Genomic DNA, 17049 nt, shown 5'->3' with positions numbered 1-17049 from the left:
CATGGCGACACTTCATGCTTTCAAAGTGCTAATTATAACCAACCTGCACCATGACCCCGAGCAGTGGATTTTTAAAGCTGCTTCAGCCCACACTCATTTTGCCCAGGGTCCTATCTAAATGAACAATGAGTTTGGGCTTGGACTGTGCAAAGCCTTGGAGCCAAAGCGTGGACAGAGTCCTGCTAACTTGACCAATCCACCCCAAAGTTTGTGGTTAATGGATTACAAATTTGGGTAATGCGGGACAATAAATTACTACTATAATAATAAAGCTGAAAGTACACACAATTTAAGCAGAAACACCAGTGTTTTTTATCGGAAATGGAAGAAACCATTGATCATAGCAACTGTCTGAGATTAGCAGGGAGCCACATTTTCAAACATCCTGCAGTAAATCCAGAGCAGATCCAGCTGGAAAGCAAGAGTGGAAATAAAACTTGAAAATTCATACCATGCTTTGAAGTCTGCCTCTTTCACAACCACGAGTCCCTGATTTGTCCCAACCACTCCGAGCTGTTCTCGCGTGTTGAATTTATTTTAAAAGAGACACAAGACACACACTTGCATATAATCTATCAAATGGACTCCAGCTTTTTGCAAGGATGGTTTGCTAGGGAATATGAATCCCAAAATATTTCTCGTGCACATGGAATCAGCCATCAATTCAATTGGAATAGAAAGGCTTCCAATACTAAAACTAGAAATCATTTTTAGTCCTAGTAATAATACTTTTTCTCTTGTGTTCTTTCCTTGACCCAGCCAGATACTTTAAATTTTTAGTTTTTAAGGCTATTATCTACCAAAACTATTACTACAGATAAAAGGATATTAACATGCCACCCTAGGCTCCTGAAATGGACATGTCACCACACTGGAGTGAATGCTATCCCAAAGGATATTATCAAAGGAAGGAAAGCCAATGACCTAAGTTGAAGAGAGCTTCAGTCTTGCACAGGGTCCACAGTCACCATACATCAATCTCAACTACCAACTCTGCCTGAATAGACAGGGACTCAGGAAGCCCTTCTGCTCAAATTCCAGGTGACTTCAGAATAGGACACGGATGGTGTCTTAGGCCAGCTGGACTGTAGAGCCTCTCTTCACTGATCAATAGAGGCAAAAAGGATGTTCTCTGTGAAATCCCATCATCCTTAACACCTTCAATGACCTCCAGGAAGAAACATCAAGGGCATCTAAGAAATATATCCTTGGCCACGGAACAGTTACCATAATCTAGTGAGTAACCAGACACTGAACTTCGTAATAACCTACATGCTTGAGTTTCCACCAGCAGAAAAAAACACCGAAGAAGAAAATACTTGGACTCACAGTGCCTGGTCAAGAACAATGTAGATCATAAAGTCAAAAATCCTGATTTCTGCCCTTGGGTTCACAATAGAACTTGGGTCAGTTTGCATAAGCCTCGACCAGTCCATTCTCCCACTTGAAGGAAAGAATGTTTGTGAAAGGCAGTCTGAAAACTGACAAGCACATGTACACACGTGGGGAGTTATTTTAACTAAATAGGGAAAATTCACTTTGCCTTCTAATGCCTTCACAACGCACACAGCTTATGAGCAGAAGCAATGTCGGGACAGTTCTCCAGGGGTCACTTCTCCCTTCGTCGCTTCCCCCTGCTTGGGAACTGGATAATTTACCTGGGGAATGAATCCTCGAAGGGAATCAGACCATGGACCCTAGCAGTGAATGTGGGTCTACATAATCCAAGCATAAATTTAATAAGAAAAAAAAAAAACACCCCAGCAACACAAAAACAAAGAACTCTCAACTTTACAAACACTGGGAGGGCAACAGCTGGTCAGCCGAGATTAAAGGAGCGTGAGAGAACACCTCCCATCTCCTGCCTTCTCCTCCCCCATCGAGGTCCCTGCAGCCAGCCAGGGCTCCCTTTTACAGCCCTGTGCAGATGACCTTGTTCCAGCTAAGATAGGAGCTCTTTTGATCTCAGCAGGGGGAAGCTCTGGGCCTGCAGCTGGCAGATATTAATAGTACAGGATCCGCTGGTGTGGAAGAGATCTCTCAGTTGGGCCAGGTCACTCATATTCCCTGCTCTGCGTCAGAGCAGAAGGGACTTCATCTCCGCACATCAGCCCCTGCTGGGTACTTCTCTCGGGTCAACTCGGATCATTTTCTCACTGGCTGCTCTCTGCTGCTTGTTCTCACCCTACAACTGTTTTCAAGGGAGCGCTGTTTTAAGCTGTGCCCTCTGCTCTGCAGCTGAAATCCATTACAGGACAGGGTAAACCGTGGACTCAGCCCATCACAGTGTGCTCCTCACTCTCACCGGCTTGCACACTTCTTGTGTACACGTTTGCGCGGGAGAGAGGCAGCAAGAGCAAGGGACAGACAAACCCAGAAATGTTTACAGAGAAAGAAACAGCAGGATGGGGAGAGGGAGTTGTTAGAGGTATGCCGATGGATCAGCGCTAAGATTTCCAAAGATCCGCCCCGTTATGCTTAATCTAGGACGACAAGGTCACTCTTCCCACCCTGTAAATCAGAATTTTAAAACCCCATCAATGAGTGAAAGCTCCTGACCTTCAGACCCACATCACAATCTAATAATGTTAAAACCAGAAAAGACTTCAGCCATCTTATATTCATCCAGTCTGTCATTTAACAGAAAAAAACTGAGGCCCAAAGTAATTAAAAGAGCTGCTCAAGCTTACAGAGATAATAGCACAAGGGCAAAGCCGATACAATGAATGCTTACAACAGCAACAAAGCGATTTATACATTTTAATCATAGCAACATTAATAAACACTGTGATATAGTTGAATAGGTATAAATATTCTAAGAAATTTATTATCTTTTTCATTCACTGGTAAAGAACTTCAGAAAAAAAAATTCCATAGACTCTTTATCTGCTTTGCTATGCAAGGAAAAGACCAAAAACATCAATTGCTTCCGTTCTCCCTTGGGTTTCACGTTAAGAAAAAGTTGTCTCGGAACAAGCTGGTAACTGTCCCTTTGCCATGAACATGACTTTACCATTTTCTTAAAGCGGTTACACTGGAGCCCCAAAGCAATTTCCTTTGTATCTGTTTTGCTCCTCCTCTTTGCTTGAGATAAACCAGGAAGCCAGGACAGGGAAAAGTACTCTTGCTTATTGGTTTTCAAATGAGGAAACAAGATATTCTCTTGTGGTCTCCTCCTAGGAACTGAATAAATGTGTGTGTCTGTGTGTAATTATTATAATAACAATTTTTGGTCACATTCATAGGTGATCCCCATGGTTAACCGTAGTTACAAAGCATTTACTACGGTATTGGTTCAGCATTTATTTAGTGCCCACTCTGTGCCTAGGCGGTCTTCCCAGGTGGTACAATGGTAAACAAAACACCTGCCAGTGCAGGAGATGCAAGAGATTCGGGTTCCATCCCTGGGTTGGGAAGATCCCCTGGAGAAGGAAATGGCAACCCACTCTAGTATTCTCGCCCGGAAAATTCCATGGACACAGGGGCCTAGTGGGCTATAGTCCATGGGTTCGCAAAGAGTTGGACACGACTGAGCGTGCGCACGCACACACACACACACACACACGCACACACACGTGTGCACACACACACACACACACACACACTGCGGTTAAAACCTTGCTGGTCACTCAGCAAAGTTTTTAATCCACAACATGGATAAAAAAAGAATACGAGAAACCTGTGTCCTTAAAATATCTGCCAATTCAGTAGGGAAACCATGAAAAGTGAAATTATTTTTAAAGATCTTTTAAAGATCTATCTTGGTGACCAGGTAGAAGGACCACAGAGGAGGAAGAGAAAGTGATACCAAGGCAGCCTGGAACAGGCAAGGAGGTTTTGTGGAAGAGGCGGTCTTTAAACAAACCTCACCTCGAGGGAGTGGGAGGATTTGGGAGGAAAAGAAGAGGTAGAAGTAAAAAGGGGGATGGTGTTCTAGACGGGCAAGCTGTCTGTGCAGAGCACAAAGGCAGGGGTCGGGAGAGCCGGCAGAAGGGCGCACACTTGCTGGAGGAGCTTCCCAGAGGCTGAATACGAAGGAAAGGCCAGACCACCAAGAATTGAGAAGTATCAACCTAACCTAGGATATTTTTGGGGAAACTGATCCACACGAAAGGAAAGAAAAAAACCTGATTTTCAGTATGTGTTGACTTCCATGGTGTAAATACTTCCACCCTGGTTGATTGAAAGCTAACAAGCCACGAATTCCTGAATATTTTAAAATCAGCTTGTTGATTTTTGCCCATTCTCAGGAAATGGGCTAAAATAATTTCAAGATTCAAGAGTAGGAGAATGACACAATAAAAGGAAGCCAGAAATGGGGAAGTGGGTGATGTGGTAAAGGCTGGAAATGGGAAGGTCATTATGGAATTTATTAAAATAATCCAATTGTGAGTTTTTAGTAAGTCAGTGTATTGCTCACAATATAACTCATAAGAGGGGACAGGTATGTTTGGAAAGAAAAAATCAGGTAGACTTGATGATGAAAGGAGTATATGGAGGGAAGGATGATAGGTGGTGATTCAGCTTTTTAGCCCAGGTGATGGGAGAATGAAAGGCATCACCGAGTGTGGAAATAGGGTACACAGAACATTTTACGCTTTTTATCCTGAAAAGGCCTCCTTTTCATCCTGAAACATTTTCATCCTGAAAAGCACCACCAAGAAGCAGGGATGTAGTCCTTGCCATTTGGGGGACCATAAACCAAGGCCAATCCATGAAAAACCACCTGGGCAGTTAGGAGCCCTAGAGGTCCCATATATTCCATCATGAATAATTCTCAGAAAATGGAAAGTGCAGAGGGGCCTGGAACAGCTATGTTCATCCACCCAGGCCCACAGCTTTTTACCCTAAAAGAAATCAGAAGGCAACTAGCAGAACTCAGAAATGTCAAGTAAGAACTTTCAATAAAACTAGAAACCACCCACTGGCTCAGTGCTGTAATTCCCCTAGCTACGTAAACCAGAGCCAGTCTGACCTTTGCTAGCATGGGACGGTGGATAAAATTTGCAGATTTACCTACATGGAGAGTTTTTTCTTAATCTTTCTGTAAAACTGATTGGGAATGCCACATCTCTAGTACGTGATACTGGTGCATACATTTAGATAGCCCCAAAGGACCCAGTTTAAAAAAAAGGTTAAACTGCTGTGGAACCAGGGGTAAAGCCAACATTGGAGCATCAGTCTCAAAAACAAAGTCATTGAGCAGTTTACCAGCTTTTGTACTAAGGACCCAAAAGAAACTATAGAGGAGGCCTTAGGTGGTGGTGAAGATGCCTGAGAAGATGCTTCACTCAAGTGAAAAAGGAAGTTCACTTGTAGAGACAGAACAAGCTAGAGACAGAATAAGAGATTCTACAAATATAAGGAATCAGAGGCCAGGAAAGGTGGCCAAGACTCCATCGCCCGCCTCCGGCTTGGTTCACTGGCCAGCACCTATTAGCTGTGTCTCAGTTCTCAGCAGGAGGCAGAGAGGTGGTGGTGGGGCTGGGTGTCAGTGTCAAGTTTCAGCCCCTCTAGGACAGATCTCTTACCTTCAGACAAGGACAAATCATCAGCTGGAGACACCAGGTCTGCCTGAGAAGCTAGGGCTCCGCTCAGATGGGTTGTAATCTGATTCGTCAAGATAACCTGTGAACAGACAAGGAGAAGGTGGAGGGAAGGGAAAAGAGAGACCAAATTAATTATTAGAGCTATCAAAAGGCAGACTGTGGTTTAGGGGAAGACTGCTAAATACACAGGTAGGAAAACCCCAGCTCTGACTTTCATCAATTTTATCTTGAGGCCAGAATATCTGGCCAAGTCTCCAGGTCATTCAAATCATAGAAAACCCAGGAAACAGACTAACTTTTTTTTTCCAGCTTAAACTATTTATCAATTATTTCTAAATGCTGAGCAAATTGCGACAGAGAGGTATTGGCGTATCAGCTGAATAATATTAACACAAGGCCAACCAGAGAATGAAAATGCACATGTACACATTTTATCATTTTTAAGATTATATCCACAACATACAATATCAGTGCTGAAGAGAGGCAATGATTTAACATCTGAATGCCTGGGGCTTCTTCCCTTGTCAACGTGAAAATCAGAATTTTCTTTCCAAATCTGTGAAATTGGAATAAAACTCATCTCTAAAGGACTAGCACTCTTCTCTTAAACAAGTTGAATTCTAACAAAAGAAATTCGAAGTCTCACTACGTATTTAAAACACAAATGAATAGAATCTGACCTATACAAAATAAAGTTCATAACATTTAAAATTCCTAGAAAGAACTCTGAAATTACTTAATTCACATGGTTTATTTCCACACAATATTTTAATATGTGGTTCTATCAAGAAATTATTCTTTTCCTTAAAAATCCTCATTTGTAAAATTTACTCTATTGTTTATAAAGCTAAAGAACAAAACACAGATTCTCTTTTGGAAAACTGCAGCCGGACTAATGCCACGATCAGTTTCCCAGATTTGGATGTTCCCATCATGGACACATTGGTGAGCCATTTTGGTCCCTCTTCTGAAAAACCAGGCATTTGGTGCCTGGAATACGCATCTGGCCAGACTGTCTTGGTCTGTCCCAAGGGTCAGCTATGGTTTTGTTGCCATCCTGACTGGAGTAGAAATGGAAATCGTCTCCATTCTTAATTGTCCAGCTTTTCAGCTGCACCTCTGTTGCTGTCTCTTGAATGGACCAATGACACGTTATAAATCCTATGCCAATGGCAGCTTAATTGGGGGCGGAGAGGGCAGCAGGATGGCAGGGTCAGGTAAAGAAATGAAGTACTCTATTAGCAAAGACAGCCTGTCCAAGCTCTTTGTGTGTCAACAAGGCTCGTGTGAGTCCCCAGTTTCTCTGCAGTGATGATCTGCAGATATCTGCCAGATATTGTATCTGCCATAATATGTATAAAACATAATAATCATAATACATAATAATGTATCTGCCAGATATTGCAGTATTCCACTGAGTGCTTGCTAATCTTTTCCCTCCTATTCTTTTGTATTGCTCATTTTTATCTGGATGGGTAAGAATCACATATGATAAGTTTTTCAATTAAAATGTCTGGAAATGGTCAAATAATAGCCTGCTCTCTTATGAAACAATATTCATATTTAGGAGCAAGAGTAAGAAATTATGTTCATTTTCCTCTTTATTTTATACGGTATGAGCTTTGGAGTTCAATAGAATGGGATTCAAATTCTGACACTGTGAACCTTGGGAAAGTTACTTAAATCTTCGAACTTCATCTATTCATAGGTGAAATAACACCTATCTTATGGAATCATTATGAGAATCGAATGAGATAATCAATAACCAATGCAAGGTATTAAATACGGTATCTGGCACATGATATATATCCAGTAAATGTAAGCCATTGTTGTTGCTACTATTTCCTTCAGAAGGGTGTTATATAGGCTAATAAATTATTAATAAAGCACATGCCACATGCTTCAGATATTAGATCTAATAACAATGAAATCACAATTTTCTACATCAAGATCAGCACCTGATCATTTCTGCCAATCTTAGTCCTAAACTTTCTTTAGGTGCAAAGAATTACATAAAAATCTCAGTAAGAAAAAGATAGTAATTACTTAAAGCAAAGCCAGCAACCAACTGATATTGTTCTGAGAGTACTACATAGTTTGTCTACTAATGAAGAAGATAATGTATCTGCCTGTCATAGTCTTTTTAAAAAAGTGAAGCTTCGAGAGAGCTAAATATGTAAGCTCTACTTTTTAGGGAATTCTTCTAAAAGATGGTTTGGTGAAAATGACTAAAACACTAGTGATACAGTAACAAGAAAAAAAGTTTCTGAATACTGACCATGCAGAGCATGTTACTATGTACCCAGGGGAAAATAAAGAGAGGAAGTCTTGGTGTGTCTTCTCAAGAAACTAAGTAAGTTAAAAGTAAAACATTTACTAAGGTATTCAGACCACTTATTCTCAATTGCATTATTATTTCCCTGGTCCTACAATGGAAACGTGCACTGAGATGATGTTTTTATTATACATAGCTAATAAAAATGATACCTTGCCAAGCCTAAAAGCAAACTACAGATGTGCCTCCAAAGATACCCACCCCCACCGCCACTTCCAATGAAAGAGTAGACAGAGAAGAAAACATTTTCACTCTCCAATGGCAAAAGAACAAGCGCGTCCATGGTTTTGGTAATAATCCACTCCCTTTTTCCTATAAGTCTGAAAGCCAAATTGCTGAAGGGATACACAACCAAACTCGAGAGGGTGCTCTTACTGAATTGTTGTGATTTGCTAAGCCTGTGATCAGCAAAATGATAGAATGGAAACCTTTCCAAACAGCATCGATTACAAATAATCATGACTTGGGTGGAAGCCTATAGATGTGCTGTCCTCTGAGGCAACCTGGAGTCATGAAAACGACACTCCTAAAATAACTTATCAAATACTATTACATGTTATGAACAGAATCTTAACACGATCTGCTTTCAGAAAATGAGTTTTGATACTGACACTTCAGAGGGGCTTTCCTGCTGCTTTGCTCTGCTGAAAAGATGAAGCCTTCTCACACTTGGTACTGAATTTGTGCAAGAGTGCTGTCTGTGTACATGATGAGGTTGAGAAGTTTGGAGTCAGACACATCTGAGTTCAGATCCTGGCTTCTACCACTTACTGTGTGATGATGGGCAAGTGTCACAAGTTCTCTGGGTATAATTCTTAATTCAGAGTTCTGAAGAATGCTCATAAAGTCCTGAGGATAGTGCCTGGCCAGTGGGAAATGCTTAAACGTTAACTTCCACCATTGTCTTTAGTTATCTTTTGCTGACTTTATACCTGGCTTGTTGAGACAGAAAACCTATGTCTGATTCCCTTTTGTACAATATATAGTACACTGATGACAAAGAACAAATATTGGTTGGTGATATGCTAAAAAAGCAATAAAAATTTAAATGAAAGTGCATGCTATTTTTGCCATTTCTCTAAAAATATGACTAGTTGAGAACATATAACATTCCCTCTCCCTGCTACTACCATCAATTTCAAATCCAAAGACTAGAGTGAGACTCTTGAACTAAGGAGAAATTTTGCTTTTAGGTTTTTTGTGGTTTTTTTTGATGGTTGTGATTACATCTTTACATCTGAAGCCAGGAGGAGATGGAATTCAGCTTAAAGTCTACTCTTCAGACCAGAGAAGATGATCTACTTACTGGGAGAAATAGGCAGCCCTATACAATGTATAAGGTAACTACTAACTAAACTCCATTCAGCGTGAAATAAGGAGAGATCAATTTCTCCCAAGACTTCCTTGCAACGACAGCTGGTTATAGGATGTTTCAGGTACACATGAAAGGAAATGACTTCTCAAATCATGTCATGTACACCTGGAGTCTCATTTTTAGTGCTCCCCTCCCCAGGCAAAATAAAGGGGTTTCATAAGTTTGCCCTTGGGTTCTAAGTTTCCCTTGCATCACCCAACTTCTCTAAATGCATCCTATTCAACCCTTGTGTGTACTGAAGTTGAACAGCTAAGCTCAATTCAAGGGAACAGTGAAGCTCTCTAAGGAAGAAGTTTCAGAGTACAGATTTATAAAAAACCTAATAGCCCCTGCCTTCATAGAGAGTAGGACTTCTCTCATAAGCTAGCAAGGAGATGGAAAAACATGAAGCATTTAAAGACAAGAAGAACTAATAAGGCAGACAGGTGGGAATGAATGTCATTTTTGGCAGAAGGCAGAAGGTCCTGGGGAAGAAAATCCAGCCAACAGACAAACGAAAACATGACTCCCTTCCAGTAAGTAGCAAAAAGGTAGCTTACGAAAGGAAATACCTAGAGATAAGCAGGTAGGACTTCCAGTTGGCTCAGTGGTAAATAATCCAAGGCAGGAGATGTAGGTTTGATTTCTCGGTTGAGAAGATTCCTTGGAGAAAGAAATGGCAACCCACTTCAGTATTCTTGCCTGAAAAATCCCATGGACAGAGGAGCCTGGTGGGCTACAGTCTATGGGGTTGCAAAGAGTTGGACACAACTGAGAGGCTGAACAACAACAAAACAGGTAGGAGTAGGATGAGCTGGTCAGAAGAACCATCAGCCCCCAGGGCCAGGGAACTGGTGAGCTGGAGTCCACTGACCAATTGAGCCTGACCCTCCACCAGTGTGGACCATCTGCCTTCAGCGGGCACATCTTTCTTCAGCTACAGTAGGACAAGACTAATCTGGGCTATACCTACACCCCACTCATGCCTCCCGCTCCTGGTCCAGAATAAATCCTGCCTTTGGGGCCTCTGTATGTGTGTAGCTTGTATGTACCTAACCTGATCCACCCTACACTGAAGTGTTAAAAAAAAGTATCATTAGTAGCCACTCAGTATAGTCCAGCCCACTGAGTACTAGAAAGTGATGGAGAGAAGAAAGAGTGGGACAGTGCTGGAGAAATCAGAGTGGGAAACTGTCAGGCCTAAAAGTCCAGCCTTTGAAAAAGAAGCTCTTTTTATTTGACTCTTGGGAGGCAACTAAGAGGGACTGTGTGGTCAGCCAGGAGTAGAATAAGTTGGAATGGGATGTCTGGCCCTGTTTGGTCAGCAGAAGAGAGATTCATGATCAACAAGACAATAGCTCAACATCTATAAGTTGGATATCTTTAAGGACCTAAGAATATGGCACATGCTCTCATTTAGCTTTCTGTGCAGGCAGGTGAGAGACAAACTTTTTAATCCCTTCTTTTCAGAGATTGAACTAGAGTCACTGGCCTGAGATTAATAGTTCAGATAAGAAAGGGGGTCTGCAGGCCTCCCTGCCCACTCTCCCTCCCAAGACAGGACTGAGCAGAGGAGAAGAGAGAGAACAACTCTCAGCCCACAGCCACGGACAGGCCCAGGCCTTGAATCTGGGTCACCAGAATCTGATCTAATAAAAGTAACGAACAAAGTGTCTAACATCTATTTTTTTTAAATTTTTTAAAATATAAATTTATTTATTTTAATTGGAGGCTAATTACTTTACAATATTGTATTGGTTTTGCCATACATCAACATGAATCCACCACGGGTGTACACGTGTTCCCCATCCTGAACCCCCCTCCCACCTCCCTCCCCATCCCATCCCTCTGGGTCATCCCAGTGCACCAGCCCCGAGCATCCTGTATCATGCATCAAACCTGGACTGGCGATTTGTTTCACATATGATATTATACCTGTTTCAACATCTAGAAATACATTAAAAGATTATGAAAATGCTACACTGACTGGTTCCAAATAGGAAAAGGAGTTCGTCAAGGCTGTATATTGTCACCCTGCTTATTTAACTTATATGCAGAGTACATCATGAGAAACGCTGGGCTGGAAGAAGCACAAGCTGGAATCAAGATTGCCAGGAGAAATATCAATAACGTGAGATATGCAGATGACACCACCCTTATGGCAGAAAGTGAAGAGGAACTAAAAAGCCTCTTGATGAAAGTGAAAGTGGAGAGTGAAAAAGTTGGCTTAAAGCTCAACATTCAGAAAACTAAGATCATGGCATCCGGTCCCATCACTTCATGGCAAATAGATGGGGAAACAATGCAAATAGTGAGAGACTTTATTTTTCTGGGCTCCAAAGTCACTGCAGATGGTGATTGCAGCCATGAAATTAAAAGACACTTACTCCTTGGAAGGAAAGTTATGACCAACATAGATAGCATATTGAAAAGCAGAGATATTACTTTGCCAACAAAGGTCTGTCTAGTCAAGGCTATGGTTTTTCCAGTGGTCATGTATGGATGCGAGAGTTGGACTGTGAAGAAAGCTGAGTGCCGAAGAATTGATGCTTTTGAACTGTGGTGTTGGAGAAGACTCTTGAGAGTCCCTTGGACTGTGAGGAGATCCAACCAGTCCATCCTAAAGGAGATCAGTCCTGGGTGTTCATTGGAAGGAATGATGCTAAAGCTGAAACTCCAATACTTTGGCCACCTCATGTGAAGAGTTGACTCATTGGAAAAGACCCTGATGCTGGGAGGGATTGGGGGCAGGAGGAGAAGAGGACGATAGAGGATGAGATGGCTGGATGGCATCACTGACTCGATGGACATGAGTTGAGTGAACTCCGGGAGTTGGTGATGGACAGGGAGGCGTTGGCCTGCTGTGATCATGGGGTTGCAAAGAATGGGACAGGACTGAGTGACCGAACTGAACTGAACTGAACACTGTAACAAGTCCAATCTTGTGGCAAGAATGCTTTCAGACTCTGATGCTAATAAATAACCATAAACCAAGTAAAGCTCAGCCTCTATGAAAGGACTAAGCATTTGAAGCAATCCTAGCCAAATTCTGCCAGTTTTTTTAGTGGCTTTCAGTGACTTCAGATGCATGTATGTGGCTTGTCATTTCCAAAACCCATAGGAGGCTTGAACACTAAAGCTCTTCATGTTCATGGTGCAACAAAGTTTGAGGAGTTGTCTGGGCTAGAGGGAGCTTCCTTGGTGGCTTAGCTGGTAAAGAACCCGACTGCCAACGCAGGAGACACAAAAGATACAGGTTCAGTCCCTAAATGGGGACGATCCCCTGGAGTAGGAAATGGCAACCCACTCCAGTATTCTTACCCAGAAAATTCCATGGACAGAGGAACCTGGCAGGCTACAGTCCACAGGGTCACAAAGAGTCGGATACAACTGAACACACACACACATACACACACACACACACACACACACACTGGTTTAGAGGAATCATCAGGCAACCTCAGGCATCTTGGGGGTGTTTCTACACCCAAAAGGATACCAGCTTCGCCCTCCTGCTCATTCTGTGCCAGAAACCTGCTATAACATAAAAGAAATCAGAGAAGTTTCAAGATCACTTTAACTGCGCCTGAAGAGCTAGGTACAGTAAAGGCCCTGATACTCACAGATCCCAAAAGAACAGGCAGCCCCCTGGATAAACTGGGCAGCCGGAGAAAGGAATCAGCTGATGAGAAAGAGAGACTTCAGGACTCACTCTGCTCCCAAACTGCTTGCCTGATGCCATATCTAGCACTCTCAAAATGACCAAGCTCTAAACTAAAATGGCATAGAAGTTTTTTAAAAGAATATAGATATATACATATATGGGTATAACCAAGGGATTCCCAGGTGGTGCTAGCGGTAAAGAACCCACCTGCCAATGCAGGAGACAGAAGAGACGCGATTACTGGGTTGGGAAGATCCCCTGGAGCAGGGCATGGCAACCCACTCCAGTACTCTTGCCTGGAAAATCGCGTGGACAGAGGACTCTGGCGGGCTACAGTCCATAGCATTGCAGAGTTGGACATGACTGAAGCGACTTAGCACGCATGCACACACACACACACACACGCGCGCGCGTATAACCAAATCACACTTTGCTATACACCTGAAATACAATACCGCTGCTGCTGCTGCTAAGTCGCTTCAGTCATGGCTGACTCTCTGCAAATCCATGGTCAATACACTAATACAGTATTATAAAGCAACTATACTTTGATTAAGAAAAATAAAGGGACTATAGCCAAACCCTTCCCCAAATATGAAAAAAATATGACAGGCCTCTGGTTTGAGCCCTGTCAAACCAGGGCTCTGGTTTGAAGCCTGTATTTATTATTTTTATATTAAACACAACCTATCTGCTTAAGGTACCCTTTTTAAAAATGTTACTTTTGGTATCTAGAATGATCTGAATTGCCAGGTATGACTGTGACGGAGCCTTACTATCTAAACACAGGCCTCGATTCAGTTAGAAATCCTGAATTTTCATCCTGACTCGGTTAAGGGTTACTGAATGCCTTGCTCTTAAGGAGACAGAGGATGGAATTTTCCTGTGAGAAATTGTTAAGGTTCATTGAGTCCTTTCATCGCCAAGGCTTGAGAGAAAGGCCCTGGAGTGGTTTTCACCATCCTTTCCTCTTGCCTCCCAACCATGACAGTGTCTGCCCCAACCGGCCTGCTGAATAGGAGCTAAGAGTAAGAGGGAGACTGTGGGGGGTGGGGGGAGGCAGGGAGAAGGCCAAGAAGAGAGAGGGGGTGCTCTGAGTACAGCGTGGGAACAGGGTAAGCCCCCCTAAAAGCAGATCTGGAAAGCCATACTTGCAGACTCAAGCCTCTCCTCTGACGATTCCCCACCCCCTCCCTTCCCATCACTTCCAGCTTTGAAAGGAGATATCCAATATTTGAGGAAAAGTCAGACCAAATATTTTGGAGTTTGAGCATCACAAATCTGGTTTTACTATTCACTGGCTTAGTTTTGCCAAGCTCTGGAAAATTATAAATCATTCCATTATGGGAAAAAAAAATCATTTTTCTTTAGCTTCAGCCCAGAGAATATCAACTGTCTGCTCTAGAATAAAGAACTGATAGGGTTTTAGTATTCCAGCCTGCTATTTCCATCTTGAAGTTCTGCGTGACAACTGTTCTCTGGGAAAATCTGAAAGGCTATGGGGGATTTTCCTTTAGAAATATTTGTGGTAAAAGGACCAAACTGAACTTTGGCTTGACGAAAAGATTACTGTGTGAGTTAGGAAGCCTGCCTTTTAGTTTTGGCTCTGTCGCTAACCTGCTGTGCAATTTTGGGAAAGGCTCCAAACCTCTCTGCACCTAAAAGTGAGTCCGTAAAGGACATGAAGAAAAGAATGTATTATGACTGTAATGGCAGCCCACTACGAAAAAGGTTTAACACCACATCGGTATTAGTGTTGTACTTAATATTTCACCACTATCCTTGGTTCTCATCATGTCTAACCTTAGGAAATCCATCCTACATAGAACCAATTGGCAGAGTCTGAGGAAGAGAGGAGGGGAAAAAAGAATAAGGGAGACAACTTTAAATAATTCTGTGTTTATGCTGAGAATATTTTCAATCTTGATAAAATCCATATCTCCAATAGTAGACCTGGGGGTGGGGGAAAATCTCTGTTGTAGATTTCACTGTGATTTTCACAGTAGAGCTAGTAGGGGAGTCCCTAAAGAAGATACTGGCTCAGTATGAGGCAACATAGACAGAAGAACAGAAAAGAACCTTCTCATCCTTGCACAAATACACATCCAGTCAATCACGAAGGGACTGATGACGTACTGCTTACACTCTGTTGCAGCCATTGCCTTGACCACCGAGTTTAGAGAAAATGCACTGAAGTAAGTACCATGTCTGCCATTTGGCCAAAATAAACACACGAGCAAACAGGGCTGCACCATAGGGCGGTTTTCCCCTTGGCCTACTTCTCCTGGGGTGCACATACGAGAGGATGTAGTGGAAACCCTGGGCCGGCAGCTATTGTGCCGTGGACGTAGGCGTGAAGTGCTCGGGTTCCACGGTCGGCTCACTGTTCCACTGGCCCCAATGGGGCTGAGGTTAACACGTGTTGGTTCCGGGTCTCAGATGGGGCGACAGTTGTAACGAGGCCACAAAGAGCAGGCTGGCTGTTTCCACCTTCAGCCCAACCTCGGCGGCATCCTGTCAGCGATGTGGGGCCCGCTGCAGGAAGCAACACGCACCATTGGTGAACTGCGACAGTGCGTTCACAGCGGCTTCTAATGGTGCGCACACCGACGGTGTGCAGTTCTGCAGTTAGCACGGGAGCAAAAGAGTCTCCGGAAGCCAGGGCTTGGAAAAGAACAAGGCCAACTGTCAGAGGACTCTGGGGTTCCCGGACGTGGAAGAAACCTTCCTCCACTGTACATTTCCTGTGGCCGAGTGGCTTTTGCAGGGTGTTTGTTTGGTTGTCTTCGCCCACACCCCTCCTGCCCACTGAGCCCTACAGAAAGGCAAGGGAGGTGAATTTCCAACACCCCCCCGAGTTTCTGCTGACCTTTTTAGGTGTTTTGTTACTTGGTGGTGCTTTCTATTCACTTGTACGCCTGGACTCTGGGGATTCCCCTCTCTTTGATTTGCAGAGGATTAGAAAGACACAGTTTTGTGATCAGTCCATCACAGACGGCTGCTATTAACTGATTTCCCCTCCTTAGACTCATCTGAGATCAAGAAAACACTCCTGTTGAGTCACTTGCTCCCTGGGTGGGGGTGCGGTGTCAGAAAATATAGTTCTTGGGGGAGTCCAGCCTGATAAACACTGACCTGGCTACTCTCCAGGCCCCACCACGCTTACAGTGGCTTAGAGGAGGGAGAGGCTAAAGCCCAGAGGGGCCTCTGAGGAACCTCCAAAGCAGGAGGAGCCAACACTGGTCTGACTCCTTGTTTCTCTATTTCACACAGGCAAATGGCAGGCTAACCAAGGGCTCTCCAAACTCAGTAAATGGATGTGTGCATTCAACTCTATCTCCAGAGGGAATCTGTGGCATAAAATGGGAGCAGAGGTCACTCACTGTCTGTTCAAAAAGAGGTCAAAAGGTCTGCCTAGGAACAAATTTCCAAGGCAGCAGCCTCATCAGATATGCTCTCGAACAAAAGCTATTTATATGACATCCTCAAGAAAGGGATATTGTGTAAGGTGTTATTTAAAAACAAAAGGTGCAGGGCGGGGTCGTGGCTGGGAGCTGAAGCAATGCTGTCTGTGTCTATACTTAAGTACATGATATCAATAAAGGCAAACAGTAATCAACTTTGATTAAACAGTCAACTCGGGAGAGACACAAGAAGAACAGGCCCAGAATAAATACATTAAAATGGTTAAATATTTACATGGTGAGGAGGAGCAGACCTCCTTCCAAGGCAATGCCACATAGTGGTGATCTTCCATCATGGCCACTGATAAGCCAACGACCGATCACATGCTACAGGTCCATAAAACGGATATCCTGGCAGGTCACTACTACTGCAGTAAGTCGCTTCAGTCGTGTCCGACTCTGTGCGACCCCATAGACGGCAGCCCACCAGGCTCCCCCATCCCTGGGATTCTCCAGGCAAGAACACTGGAGTGGGTTGCCATTTCCTTCTCCAGTGCATGAAAGTGAAAAGTGAAAGTGAAGTCGCTCAGTCGTGTCCGACTCTTCATGACCCCATGGACTGCAGCCTACCAGGCTCCTCCGCCCATGGGATTTTCCAGAAACACTTAATGCCAGATGACAAGTAGGCCCGAGTCTCCCATACCCACTCTGGTGGCTTGGGAACGGCCACCTGAAGCACTGAC

General features: G+C 43.4%; 1 protein-coding gene across 6 annotated transcripts in view; it reads right to left on the bottom strand.

Annotated features, from left to right (window-relative positions):
* The window catches only part of RAD51B (RAD51 paralog B), a 619901-nt gene that overhangs the window by 162909 nt on the left and 439943 nt on the right, over positions 1 to 17049 (bottom strand). For all 6 annotated transcript variants that reach the window (XM_070796749.1, XM_070796748.1, XM_070796746.1 and 3 more), the window contains one exon: positions 5532 to 5628. In XM_070796749.1, coding sequence (XP_070652850.1) covers positions 5532 to 5628 — 97 coding nt within the window. Of the gene's footprint in view, positions 1 to 5531; positions 5629 to 17049 lie in introns of those variants that run through there.

The sequence above is a fragment of the Bos indicus genome, chromosome 10 (genome assembly GCF_029378745.1).
Source record: "Bos indicus isolate NIAB-ARS_2022 breed Sahiwal x Tharparkar chromosome 10, NIAB-ARS_B.indTharparkar_mat_pri_1.0, whole genome shotgun sequence".
Classification (NCBI taxonomy): Eukaryota; Metazoa; Chordata; class Mammalia; order Artiodactyla; family Bovidae; genus Bos; species Bos indicus.
The sequence above is the reverse complement of the archived record's forward strand: the minus strand, read 5'-3'. Positions and strand labels throughout refer to the sequence as shown.